At 37.4% G+C, this 12,801-nt stretch overlaps 1 protein-coding gene across 1 annotated transcript in view; it reads right to left on the bottom strand.

Moving 5' to 3' along the window:
- Positions 1 to 12,801, bottom strand: part of st8sia6 (ST8 alpha-N-acetyl-neuraminide alpha-2,8-sialyltransferase 6) — a 61,366-nt gene that overhangs the window by 7,838 nt on the left and 40,727 nt on the right. Inside the window, exons 3-5 of the mRNA NM_001097280.1 lie at positions 9,995 to 10,090; positions 3,983 to 4,069; positions 964 to 1,108 (exon numbers count right to left, since the gene is read on the bottom strand). Coding sequence (NP_001090749.1) covers positions 964 to 1,108; positions 3,983 to 4,069; positions 9,995 to 10,090 — 328 coding nt within the window. The remainder of the gene's footprint in view (positions 1 to 963; positions 1,109 to 3,982; positions 4,070 to 9,994; positions 10,091 to 12,801) is intronic.

Below are 12,801 nucleotides of genomic sequence, written 5' to 3'. Positions count from 1 at the left end.
CTTCTGTAACAATATTTAAGGGTCTAAATACCTTCTTCTCTAGCCCCTACTCATTACTGGGCAGCAGCAATCCGGCCCCCACCCCAACATGCCCGGTGAATAGAGCTAGGGCCCACTGGGTTTTTATCCAGTGCCCCGTTGAGGCCAGTCTAACCCTGTACCCCAATATCCCAGTTTGGGTGCCAGTGTGTATGTGCTGTTTGCTGATCACCAAGATGGCTGCTGGGAACAGGTGGGGACCAATGCTGTCAGGCAGCTCTGTAGTTCTGGACATGCTATGGGGGCACAGATAAGTGATTAAAGAGGGGGCACTGCTGCTGCTTAAACTAAAAATTTGCCTGAGAGGCTTTACTTTTCCTTTTAATAAAAATGTTTACAATATATTCACACAAAATGTTATTATTGCCTCATCCATTAACCTAAAACTAGCATAATCATGCAAATTTGAGGTAAAAACTTTTTATATATAAGATATAAATTAAACTTTTTTTAATCAGTGTTTTACTTGTTTATAAAATGTTAATGAGGCTTTTTGCACCTATTGTTCTAGGGTTAGACAGAAACTTGTCCCCTAACAATAGGCTGCTAATCCCCATTAATATGTTAATGATCCCCCAATGGGGCCCCTACCTTAGGTGGGAAATGGAGACTGGGGGAAACAAAACAAAACAGAAGAGCTTAGAATTGGTCTGACAGAATAACACTGAGCTATACTCCATTTTGAAAATGTCGGGGAAAAATGTCGGGGAAAAATGTCGGGAAAAAATGACGTTCAAATGACAAATTCACAAAAGTGTCTGTAAAATGTCTTTCTTTCACCAAAAACGGAAAAGTGGTGGTTGAGTCGGAATTTAGGCGGATTTTCTGATCTGGAGAAAGTGTTTTCCACCAGTTTTTCCACCACTTTTACTCCAAAAAAGGGCTACCTCCACTTTTGTGAGTTCCCCCCATTGTGTCTCTTACCTTTGGAAGCATTCTGTAAATTTCTTCAGTTATTAAAATTCTCTTTTTACTCTCCACTTCATATGTAATGTTGATTCCTACTGAGGTATTGTTCTGAGAAACGATGAAGTTCTTGACACCATTGCAGCACGAGGACAAATCCAACCTGCATAATAATATGGTATAGTTTGAATATTACTATTCATCAACAAGACATAAATATAATAGCCGACCAACAATTGAGGTTAAATATGCAATACGGCTAACAATGAAAGGGCTAGTATAACCAAGTACAGATATTGGATTATCCAGAATGCCTGGGACTGGGGTTTTCTGGATAAGGGGTCTTTGCACAATTTGGATCACCAGACCATAAATCTACTAAAAATCATTTAGACATGAAATATACCCAATAAGATGAACATCTTTTGCCGCCAATATGGATTCATGTAGCTCAGTTAGGATAAAGGTACAGGTATGGAACCCATTATCCAGAATGCTTGGGACCTGGGGTTTTCCGGATAAGGGATCTTTCTGTAATTTGGATCTCCATACCTTAAGTCAGCTAAAAAATAATTTCAAAATTAAATAACCCCAATAGGACTGTTCTGCATCCAATAAGTATTAATTGTATCTTAGTTGGGATCAAGTACAAGGTGTTGGTTTATTATTACAGAGAAAAAGGAAATCCTTTCCAAAAATTAGAATTATTTTCTTATAATGGAGTCTATGGGAGATGGCCTTCCAGTAATTTGGAACTTTCTGGATAACAGGTTTCTGGATAACGGATCCCATACAAGGATCTGTTTAGAACAGAGTTGAATCAGTTGTTTAAAATTATGGAGTGATGGAACTTTCTGGATAAGGGGTCCTCCTACACATGTATGGGACCCATTATCCAGAATGCTCGAGACCTGGGGTTTTCCGGTTAAGAGGTCTTTCCGTAATTCGGATCTCCTACCATAAATCTACTAAAAAAATTATTTAAACAGTAATTAAACCCAACAGGATTGCTTTGGCTCCAATACTGATTAATTATATCTTAGTTGGGATCAAGTACAAGTAACTGTTTTATTATTACAGAGAAAAAGGAAATCATGTTGAAAAATTAGAAGTATTTGCTTCAAATGGACTCTATGGGAGATAGCCTTTCCGTAATTTGGAACTTTATGGATAATGGGTTTCCAGATAAGGGGTCCAATACATGTACTTGTAATGGAACACACACTTCAAGCCAATGTTCATTTTGCCAGTACTTTCATCCTTCCTCATCATTCATCCTCTTTCATTTTGCAGATAGTAATATTATATTATAGAACATTTTGAATGGTCCCTTTTGTTCTTGCATAGGAAAACATTTAGATGCTATCATCTCCTAAATTTCTATAACTTCTGCTATCCTTTTTGGCTGGGATTCTTGCAATCTTTATAACCACCTTCTGACTCAGTAGTTAATGATCCTAATTGAAAGCCATTGTTTACAACACGTTAGCATTATGAGCCCTTACCAGGATGTGTCTGAGAAAAAAAGGAAGGTCAGCAAGGCAAACAAAACAATTCCACAGCAATTTAACGGTTTGTGTTTTTATTAAAACTATAATATTTAGTAACAGAAACATTTCCCAGTAACACTTAGGCTAGCATAAAAATCAAATATTTTAAAAAAGGGAATTGTTTATGGTCACTATTTCGCATCCATTTTGTTAATTTTGTAGATATTTTTGCCCACGGGTGATTGATTTGATTATACAACATGTATGGGCATACAGTAATTATAGAGACCTGTAATTATTTGCTAAGGGAATACGCTATGCTTCCCTAAACTTCACATCTTTTGTTAAACTGAGAACAAATACGAGACTGTCAAGCAAACTCTATTCTAATTGAGTAGATTCCATAAGAACATTGTATTTTTTGGTGCTAATTGTATAAACACTATTTCTCCCTGTAGGAGCAACAGAGATGAGGTGTGAGGTGTAAAACATATTTATGGCACCTGTATTTAGCATCATTTGAATGATAAATAAATGGGCCAAAGCAAGCTTTATTATGCTGTTAACACCAAAAAATGAAAGTGTTCTAAAGTTATTGAAATATAATATACTGTGGCCCTGCACTGGTAAAACTCGGGTGTTTGCTTCAGGAACACTACTATAGTTTATATAAATAAGCTGCTGTGTAGCCCTGGGGGCAGCCATTCAATCTGGAAATAAGGAGAAAAAGGCACAGGTTACATAGCAGATAACAGATAAGACACCATTGTATTCTACAAGGTTTATCTGTTAGCTGCTATATAACCTGTGCCTTTTCTTCTTTTGAATGGCTGCCCCCATGGCTACACACCAGGGTTTATATAAACTCCAGTAAGGTTTCTGAAGCAAACACAAAACTTTTACCAGTGCAGGGCAGCAGTACATTATAGTTTAATTTCTTTGAAATATATACATTTTTGGTGTTACTGTTCCTTTAAGACAACAGAAGGATTGCGGCTCTCTGACTACTTAGATGAGACTGAACTAAAATCATAGCGCTGGAAGAAAGCAATCGGGTTCATGTGAATGAGGAATATGCAAGCACAAATGTAGCTAAAAGATTTTCAAAATTTATGAAAATCTAAATTTTTCAACACCACCTTCACCAAATCATGTACATTGTTTTCATGCAAAAGCAACTTTTTATTTTGATTATAATGTCCCTTTAACATCAGTATTATACTTTCTCTCAGCACCTCCGCAGAAGAACAATACCATTCTACTATGAATGCTTTCCATGATCATCATCTGGGGCCATAGCCAGGGGCACAACAGGGCATAATTGGGGACTATCAGGGATTGACAAAGACACACATGCTCCCCAGTCTTATTCATTTGTCTCTGTATTCTGTTTCTTGTTTAGCATTCTTACAAATAAATCTCCTTATCTAGTAGGTAGGGTAGGAAATGACTGAAAATACATTATCATTCCCTAAAAACAAATTACTTTGTGTTTTAACGTTGTAAAAATATCACAGAACCAGCAGAAAATACAGTAGTTTTGTTACCTGAACTTGCTACGTTCTTCTGGCCTTTTGTGCCATGTACAGTTCTGCAGATCATTAACAGTTTGGATATAATAGTCTTCAGAGTACCTTAAAAAACAATGCAGCCAATGGTGAATAATTATTTATGGCAAAATACATTTCTTAACAAATTGCTGATACATATGGGTGTCCACAGGAACATTCCCAGAGGTGAGGGCAAATTCATTAACTAAATGCAACCTGTTTCCGAGATGACACCTGTATACTAAACCTAGGGGTTAAGGTCAGGGTCGAACTGGTGTATCCGGGGCCCCCAGTCACGCGGACCTTCCTCTCCCCAGACATGAACTTTCTCCCCGCCCCCCTGTGTGCTTCATTGTTTTTATTTGCACCCTGATGGGGGGATGAGGGTCAGAAAGCGAGCGGGAAGCAGGGATGGATTGGTCAGGCCCACAAGGTGTGGGACCCACTGGTTTTTTTCCAGGGAGCAGCTTACCCCTCATATGATTTTGTATTTAGGTGGGGGGCTGTTTAATGTACCAGATCAAAGGTTAAGTAGCCATATAACATTAATGATTCAGAACTTCAAAGTCATCCAGAGGAGCATGCCCTTTTTGGATTTTGTTAGGCCATTTTTGGGTGTTAGTGATACTGCACATGCTCAGGGTGCTCTTGGCTATTACTGACAAGCTGAGCTTAGGCAGCATCAGAAATCATCAAGCAGATAATGAGGTTCATAGAAGCTACAGGGCTGATGACTAAATTCTCATGCAGAATGCACTGGCTTCTGAGCTGCTATGTTGTGAATCTAAATTAATTGGTAATTAGCCTTATGAGTTATTATGAGTTGCTCCATAAATTCAGGTAAGTGACAGCAGCACAGAGTATGTGCAGGGAATCAGCAGAAAAGAAGATGGGGGGCTACTGGGGACATCTTTGGAGGCACAGATCTTCCGTGCCAAAGGGCTGTGGGGGCCTTGAGTGAATAAAAAAGCTCCTAACATAATGTGGCTGCCTTATGAACTAAGATTCTTAATTGCACAAGTGCAGGTGTAAACTGCAACCATTCCGGAAATTCGTTTTGACTGCACGATGGAAAATAAAACATGACCTGATTGGTTGCTGTTGGCAAATACTCTTCTGCATTTTAGCATAAGTAATTCCCCATGTGTTGTAATTATAGCATACATCTTTGTTAAACTTTAGCTGTCTTTTAGCTTCTGTTACAGCAAGAGCAGTACAGGTATGGGACCTATTATCCAGAATGCTTGGGACTTTGGGTTTTCACAGAAAAGGGGTCTTTCCATAATTTCCTTACTTTAAGTCTACTAAAAATGGTTTGAACATTAAAAATTCCCAATAGGATTGTTTTGCCTCCAATAAGAATGAATTATATCTTGGTTGGGATCAAGTACAAGGTACTGATTTATTATTACAGAAAAAAAGGAAATTTTTTTAAAATGTGAATAATTTGATGAATTGGAGTCTATAAGAGATGGCCTTCCCATAATTTGGAGCTTTCTGGATAATGGGTTTCAGATAACTGATCCCATAGCTTTACCCCATCATTATACCAATCAGCGCCCCTGGAAGTTACAAAACAACTGGTGCTGCAAAGCCCATTTCATTAAATGATACAACATAGAATAGTTATGTTCATATTTTGTATAGCATTATCAGTCCAACCAAAAGTACATCAGCGACACTATGAAGCAGGTCTGGACTAAGATTATGCCATTTACAGCAGCCCCTCTGACATCTGCCAGAATATACAGATTGCCAGTCCGGGCCCACTATCAAGTGAAAAAGCAGTATTAATACCAAACTAAACAGATGGCACATAGAAAAAGAATCTCTTCTGTAAAGTTATGCCTAATCTCTTGCATGATGGTATAAACAGCCTGTTTGAGTTCAAATTCATATAAAAAATGAATAAAAGGCTTAACATGAATCCTTAGAATTTATCGTGTTAGAACAGAGGCGAGGATAAGGAGAAATAGGATCTGTAGACACTAGAGGGCAGCGCATTGATGACAATAATTCGGTATGGCAGAGGTACGTAGCAGGGGGGATTGAAGCTATGCCGTTCCTAAACTGTTTCCTCTTCATTAAAAGACCGCAAAATTAATGGAATATGCAAAGACGCAGTTCCTGTCAGCAAATAGTTTTTACCTCAGGGCCCTCTGCAAAATAATGCTTTTTTAAACCAGCCTACGGCTATTTTCATTAATTACAATTCTAATGTGGCTGCAACTCACAAGTTTAGACTAAGGAGTAGGAAATGGTAATTTAGCTGCCTTAAACAGTCTTCAAGCAAGAATATAAGTTGTACGGATATAGTAACAGCTCTGGGGGAGAAGACGAGGCATGAAGCTCCAATGTGTATTATATTGTATCTCATGTGGTATATAGTACAGGTATGGCATCCGATAACCGGAAAACTGTTATTTATTACTTTGTTCTTTATCCCAGCTAAGATATAATTAATCCTTAGTGAAGGCAAATGAATCCTGTTGGGTCTATTTAATGTTTCTTTTCTTTTTCTTTCTTTTTTTTTTTTTTTTAGTTTTAAGGTATGAAGATCCAAATTACGGAAAGACCCCTTATCTGGAAAACCCCTGGTCCCGAGCATTCTGGGTAACAGGTCCCAAACCTGTACATAGTATATGGTATATAGTATTGTATCCTATGTGTTTTATATATGGTATATAATAATGTATCATATAAATGTTTAGAATATAGTATTTCATATTTGGCATAAAATGTTGCATCTTATATGTTGTAGATATGGTATATTCTATTGTATCTTATATATTCTACATATTGTATATTATATTGTTTTCTATATGGTATATAGTACACCTGTATTGCATTTTATATGTTTTTTATATGGTGTATACTATTGCATCATACATATGGTATAGAATATTGTAATTTATTTATGGCATAAAATATTCAATCTTATATGTTCTATATATGGTATATTATATTGTATATAATTTGTTCTATATATTGTATATAATATTGAGTCTTACATACATGGCGTAGAATACTGTATCTTTTATATATGGGCCACTGTCTGCAAAGAGTTTGTATGTTTTCCACCATGTCTGCATGGGATTCCTCAGGGTACCTTCAACACTCCAAAACCCTACAGGTAGGTTAACTTACTTCGTAAGAATATACCAGGGACATAGATTGTAAGCTCCACTGGGACAGGGACAGATGTGAATTATTTATAATTTCTGCAAAGCACTGGGGAACTGTGCAAATACCACTATAAAAATACCAGTAAATAAATATAATCATATATCTTATATGTTCAGGGGGTAATGTGTTTGTAACCTTTATACATAATATAGTTCAGCGCTGTCCGTATAGCACCATATAGTGGGCAGTTAATTATATACATGTTCAGGGACCAGATGATTATAAAATAATGATCATACAAAGGGGTCTTGAGCCTACTGGAGCCATAAATATTCATTAGAGGGACACGTCTAGCCCTTGAGCCTGCAGTTGAACAGCCCTGATACAGTTTAGCAAACTTTCCCTTTGATGATTAAGGTGCTTGTGATTCACTTCACATGTGACACCGCGAAGAATGAATAAATTGGGCTGATTATTGCTGTTTTGTCTGACAGACTAAGGTTGCCTTTGAATAATTATTGCTATCAGAAATGTAATTAAGTTTTATGCTGCTTAACTGCTTCCTAATTGCTTAAGTCTCCCCAGCCACGATGCTTATTAATGCATTGGAATTAGTACATCATTCCTTATTCCTTATCATAGATATTGTATTATTTATTTTTTTATTGGACAGCAATACAAACCAGTTAACAAGCACTGGCGCAGCTTAATAGCACTAAATTCAGTTAGAATATTATATCTTTTTAATTGTCATGGCTCAAAATTATTATATTAGAAATGTACTCAGTTGTTTAGCTAAATTGGACCAATTTCGTTTTAAAATAACAGTTTAAGAAACAGCATTATATATTCACTCACAGTAGATTTTCGGTTCACAAACAAGCCTTGTAAAGACTTTTACTACCATAGTCAAGGGACACGTTTGATTATATTTCCTAGAGCCAAACCTAGAACCTGCCATCCTTGGTCCATTTTCACAACCATTAGAGGGAGACAGTGCCAAACGGTAAAAAGGTTATACAGACTTATGTTGTTAATAACAATGCGCTATAAAAAATTTTCCAGCCTGGGACCCACTAAGGCTTCTGCCCACCACCTCCTGATGTGACCTGATGTATTAAATGAAAAAAAAAACACACAAATCCTTCACAAACCATCATGCTTGTGTACATTCTTCTTCTTTCACCCAACATTCCAAAGTCGCAGACCCCCAGCCAAAGTCTTGAGACCCTTCTTTATCTTGCCTCTAGGGAAGGGCCCCTTTTTCCCTGGGGTTGGCTGACATTCCTCCCATGGCTTTAACAGAGAAAGGAACCTAGTGGCTACGAATCCACCTCAAGTAGATCTTTAGGGCTCTGGCACACGGGGAGATTAGTCGCCCGCGACAAATCTCCCTGTTCACGGGCGACTAATCTCCCTGAGTTGCCATCAGTTGCCATCCCACCGGCGAACATGTAAGTCGCCGGTGGGATGGCACACGCGGCGGCACGATTTCGGCAAATCGCCGAAGATGCCTCCCAAGGCAACTTCGGCGATTTGCCGAAATCGCCTGCGCAGCGTGTACCATCCCACTGGCGACTTACATGTTCGCCGGAGGGATGGTAGTTTGGGGAGATTAGTCGCCCGTGACAAGGGAGATTTGTCGCGGGCGACTAATCTCCCCATGTGCCAGAGCCATAATGGGCATCATGCACCTCTGATCTAGGCAAAAAAAAATATAAAAGAGTAAAGTGGTAAAATAGAAGCCATGAAAACAGCCCATAGCCTTTGGCTGGATTATATATTTGTTTGTTTTGAGCTCCACTGACTCATATGACAAAACAATATTAGTAGCTGTTTGTAGCTGGCCGGAAATAGGTTTCATTTTGTCTTATGGGGGAGCCATAGGAATACTCATGTTTTGCATAGGTAACTTCTACTACTACTTACACACACAATATTGTTTATTTAGTGTCAGATTTGCTAAAAAAAATTGACACATTGGTGAGAAAGCTGAAGTAGATATTTTCAGAAAAATTGAAGTCTAATTCACGCTGCCAAAAGCAGTTTTTAAGGAAACACATAATGTAAAATATTACACAAGAACAATGGAAGAGGCTGTAAATACAAATTGGGGACAATGTGGATATACAAAAGCCCTACTACTCAAGAAGTGCTAAAAAAAAAGTTTGCTTTGTCAAATCTGCAGCAATAAAAGTTCTTTAGAAGCAAAAACCCCATAAACCAATTAAGCCGTTTTATTGAGGAAATGAGGCCAGGAAAGCATTCCTAAATATGCAGAAATTGTGCTTTTTGCCAGAGGCTTATTCAGTAAAATGATTAGTGGAAGAAATCTCCATGAAACATGCCCCTGCTTTCTTACTTTGATGGCAATGGAACTTGCAAAGAATAAAACCAATGTTGTATGTGTATATATACAGTATATATATACAGTATATACATATACAAGGAAGAGTGCAGCACACCCTATAATGGTTCAAACGCCCTGGGTGCTGGCTAAAATGAGGGAATATATGGACAGAGAGCCACACACAAAAGGACTTAGCAATAAAGTGAAAAAATGTATTCAAAAAAAAAATTCAACGTTTCGAGTACCAACTGTACTCTTCCCTGAGGAAGAGTACAGTTGGTACTCGAAACGTTGGATTTTTTTTTAATAATTTTTTTCACTTTATTGCTAAGTCCTTGTGTGTGCGGCTCTCTGTCCATATATATATATATATATATATATATATATATATATACATATATCTATATATATATATATTCAGGCATACGCTGGCAACCTGCAAAGAAGAAGGTTTGTTAAACTTAGTTTATTAGAAATAGAAATCAATTTTTGAGAGTTTTACAGAATTGTGGCACGGGTTAGAGCAAACTTACCGCTTCTTTAATGATACAGTCAACAGCCGGTCTTGAACATCTCTGCAGTATGAATTGTTTACTGGGCTTGTAGTATAGTTGGACTGTGAAGTAACTCTACATTCAGATCAATGAGAAGATAAAAAGATCAATTATAAAACTTGATTCCAACATACAAAGGTTATTGATGTAGCATTTCATCACAATGAGCTATTTTATATGCTACCAAATCATTCAGAGATTATTGCAAGGAAGAAAACAGTCAAGAAGGAATCCTTGCTGGCTGAGGATGCTGGGAGTTTAGTTTAGCTTCAGACTGAGCGTTGCACATACAGTATGACACAGAAGGGAAATGTGCATGAAAATAGAAGCACTCTATTGTGTGTATTAAGGGCATAATGTGGGCAATTTCTACCTCCCAGAGAAGTAGGTAAAGAGCAATTAAAAAGATTTAAGTTAACTTTAATTATATTAAAGAATGTCCTATTCCTAGCAATTTTTAAATTGGTCTTCAGTATTTTTTTTTTTATAGTTTTTGCATTATTTGCCTCCCTCTTCTACATCTTTCCAGCTTTTAAACCAGAGTCACTGACCCAGCAGCCAAAAAACCATTGCTCTGACAGCTTACAGTTTTATTATTGTTACCTTTTAATCCTTATCTTTCTATCCAGTCCCTCTCCTGTTCATATTCCAGTATCTTATTCAAACTACTGCCTGGTTGCTAAAGTAAACAAGACCCTAGCAACCAGATAGCTGCTGCAATCCCAAACTGGAGACCTGCCGAACAAAATCTTAATAACTGAAAAAACCTCAAAAAAAAAAAAAACAGTTGCAAGTTGTTTAAGAATATTAATGTTTATGTTAAATAATAAAATAATAAAAATGAGTTTAAAAGTGATCAACCCCTTTAACGTAACAAGCCAGACAGACACTGCTTTCCTTTGCAATTGCTTTACCATTTACATTGATAATGTGTAACAAAGTATATGAGAAAGTTGCTTAGAATTCTCTCATTATGAACTAACGCGGTTTTGGGTGGTGGTTTCCTTGAAGGAAGTGGCTCACCAATTACTTCAACTTGAGAAGTGTAAAAACTATAATGTGAAATTATGTAAGTAATGTATATAGAGGATGTTGTAACAACATTTTGAGTGCTTATCAGTTTCTCATGAACTCACTTAAACAATAATAGGCACAATAGAATGGTAACGTTGCACTTTATTTGTGAAATATATGAAGATGGGATGGCGCCCTGCTTGAGTATGCACAGCGCCTTATACACTTGCTAATTAGCTGTGGATCATGTGCATCCCATATTAAGTATATATGTATATGATCCTAATCATTCAAACAGTATGCCTATATTATGGGTTGCCTGAGATAAATCCAAAATACTTATGGAAGTAGCCTGAATATTCCTCATGTGGAAACTGAAACATTGTTTCTGTCAATATTGTTTATGCGTATTAGATCAGCAGCAACAGGTGATATCACAGTGCAACTTTACATGTGACATACGTGTGACATCAGCACTCATGCACCTGATAGTAATATCAAAAAGAATAAATATCCCTCTCAATGGTTGGTAGTTTTATTGTTAATTGCAAGTTTAGTTATTATGATATGCAGCATTAAATTATTGGAGCAAGTAAAGACCTAAGACACTAAGGGAGAGGGAGGACCCTCCTCCTGCCACTCACGGATACAATGCTGCTGAACCCAGGTGCAAAAGTGCAAAAAACATGGCAGATTGCATCCAATTTTAGCACTTTGCTCTCTGCCCTGCAGGAGGTAAATTACCCTCCATGGATTGTAAGGTCAGCGGCGCATGAAATGGCTGTCGCTTCAATCTGATGGAAAACATTTTTGGACAAAACCACCTTAACTGCGTTTCACCGCTCATAATACTATTAAATAAAAAGTGCACTGTATTTGTAAACAGGTTGGTTTTGGTTGGTGACTTTGCCCTGTGCCTCAGATATCAAGGTGTTAAGGGCCAATATTAGTGGTATGAGCAGGGGGGTGTAAGCTCTGAAAATGTGTGGGGGCTCAGTGCTGTAAAAAGGGGACCATTTTTTTTTAATTCACAGTAATTCAAAATGGGGTATTTGCCAGCACTTGACAGCATATCTGGCTAGCAACCAGTTATAATTTAATGAAGGATTCTAGTACCTGCTGAAGTAACTGGGCAATATCTGCACAACATGATTCATTGGAGGGAATACGGTAACATTTGCTGATAGCACATTCCCTTCTCTTGCTGAATATGCTTCTATGAAAGCTTACTTTCCAATGTCCAATATTCAGTATACCTGATTTAAACACTCCAGTATGGAATTATGGAAAAATAGACAATAATTAGAAAACAAATTCATGATTTCGTATATATTGACAAAAAACTATGTTTTCCCCGCATACAATTACCCATATTATTAAGCTGGTGTTGACTTGTAGGCTCTGCACAAATTTGGCACGGCTTTGCTATTTTATTGTCTGCCTCGTAAAAGGACTTTACAAGTGTGTTGCATCCTACTGTGAATTGCAGGTATCCATGTAAAATGCTGCCTTTGTATTTAATGAAAAACACATTCATGCCCTACAGTCTCTGCTATTATCCTGCACATTCTGTGGCCAACCTGCACCTTAGTTAGTTAGGATGGGGTGGTGCACTTACAGGGTTACCCACAGCGCCCAAACTAAGAACAAGCCTTAATCACCAAAAGGAGGAGAGCGTGCCTTCAATATATTATTGATCTTTCTAAAAAGTTCTTCGTTGCAAAGTTAGCTTTTTAAACCTCTCATTTTGTTCTATATTTTAAAATGGCAAA

Source organism: Xenopus tropicalis, chromosome 6 (genome assembly GCF_000004195.4).
Source record: "Xenopus tropicalis strain Nigerian chromosome 6, UCB_Xtro_10.0, whole genome shotgun sequence".
Classification (NCBI taxonomy): domain Eukaryota; kingdom Metazoa; phylum Chordata; class Amphibia; order Anura; family Pipidae; genus Xenopus; species Xenopus tropicalis.
The sequence above is the reverse complement of the archived record's forward strand: the minus strand, read 5'-3'. Positions and strand labels throughout refer to the sequence as shown.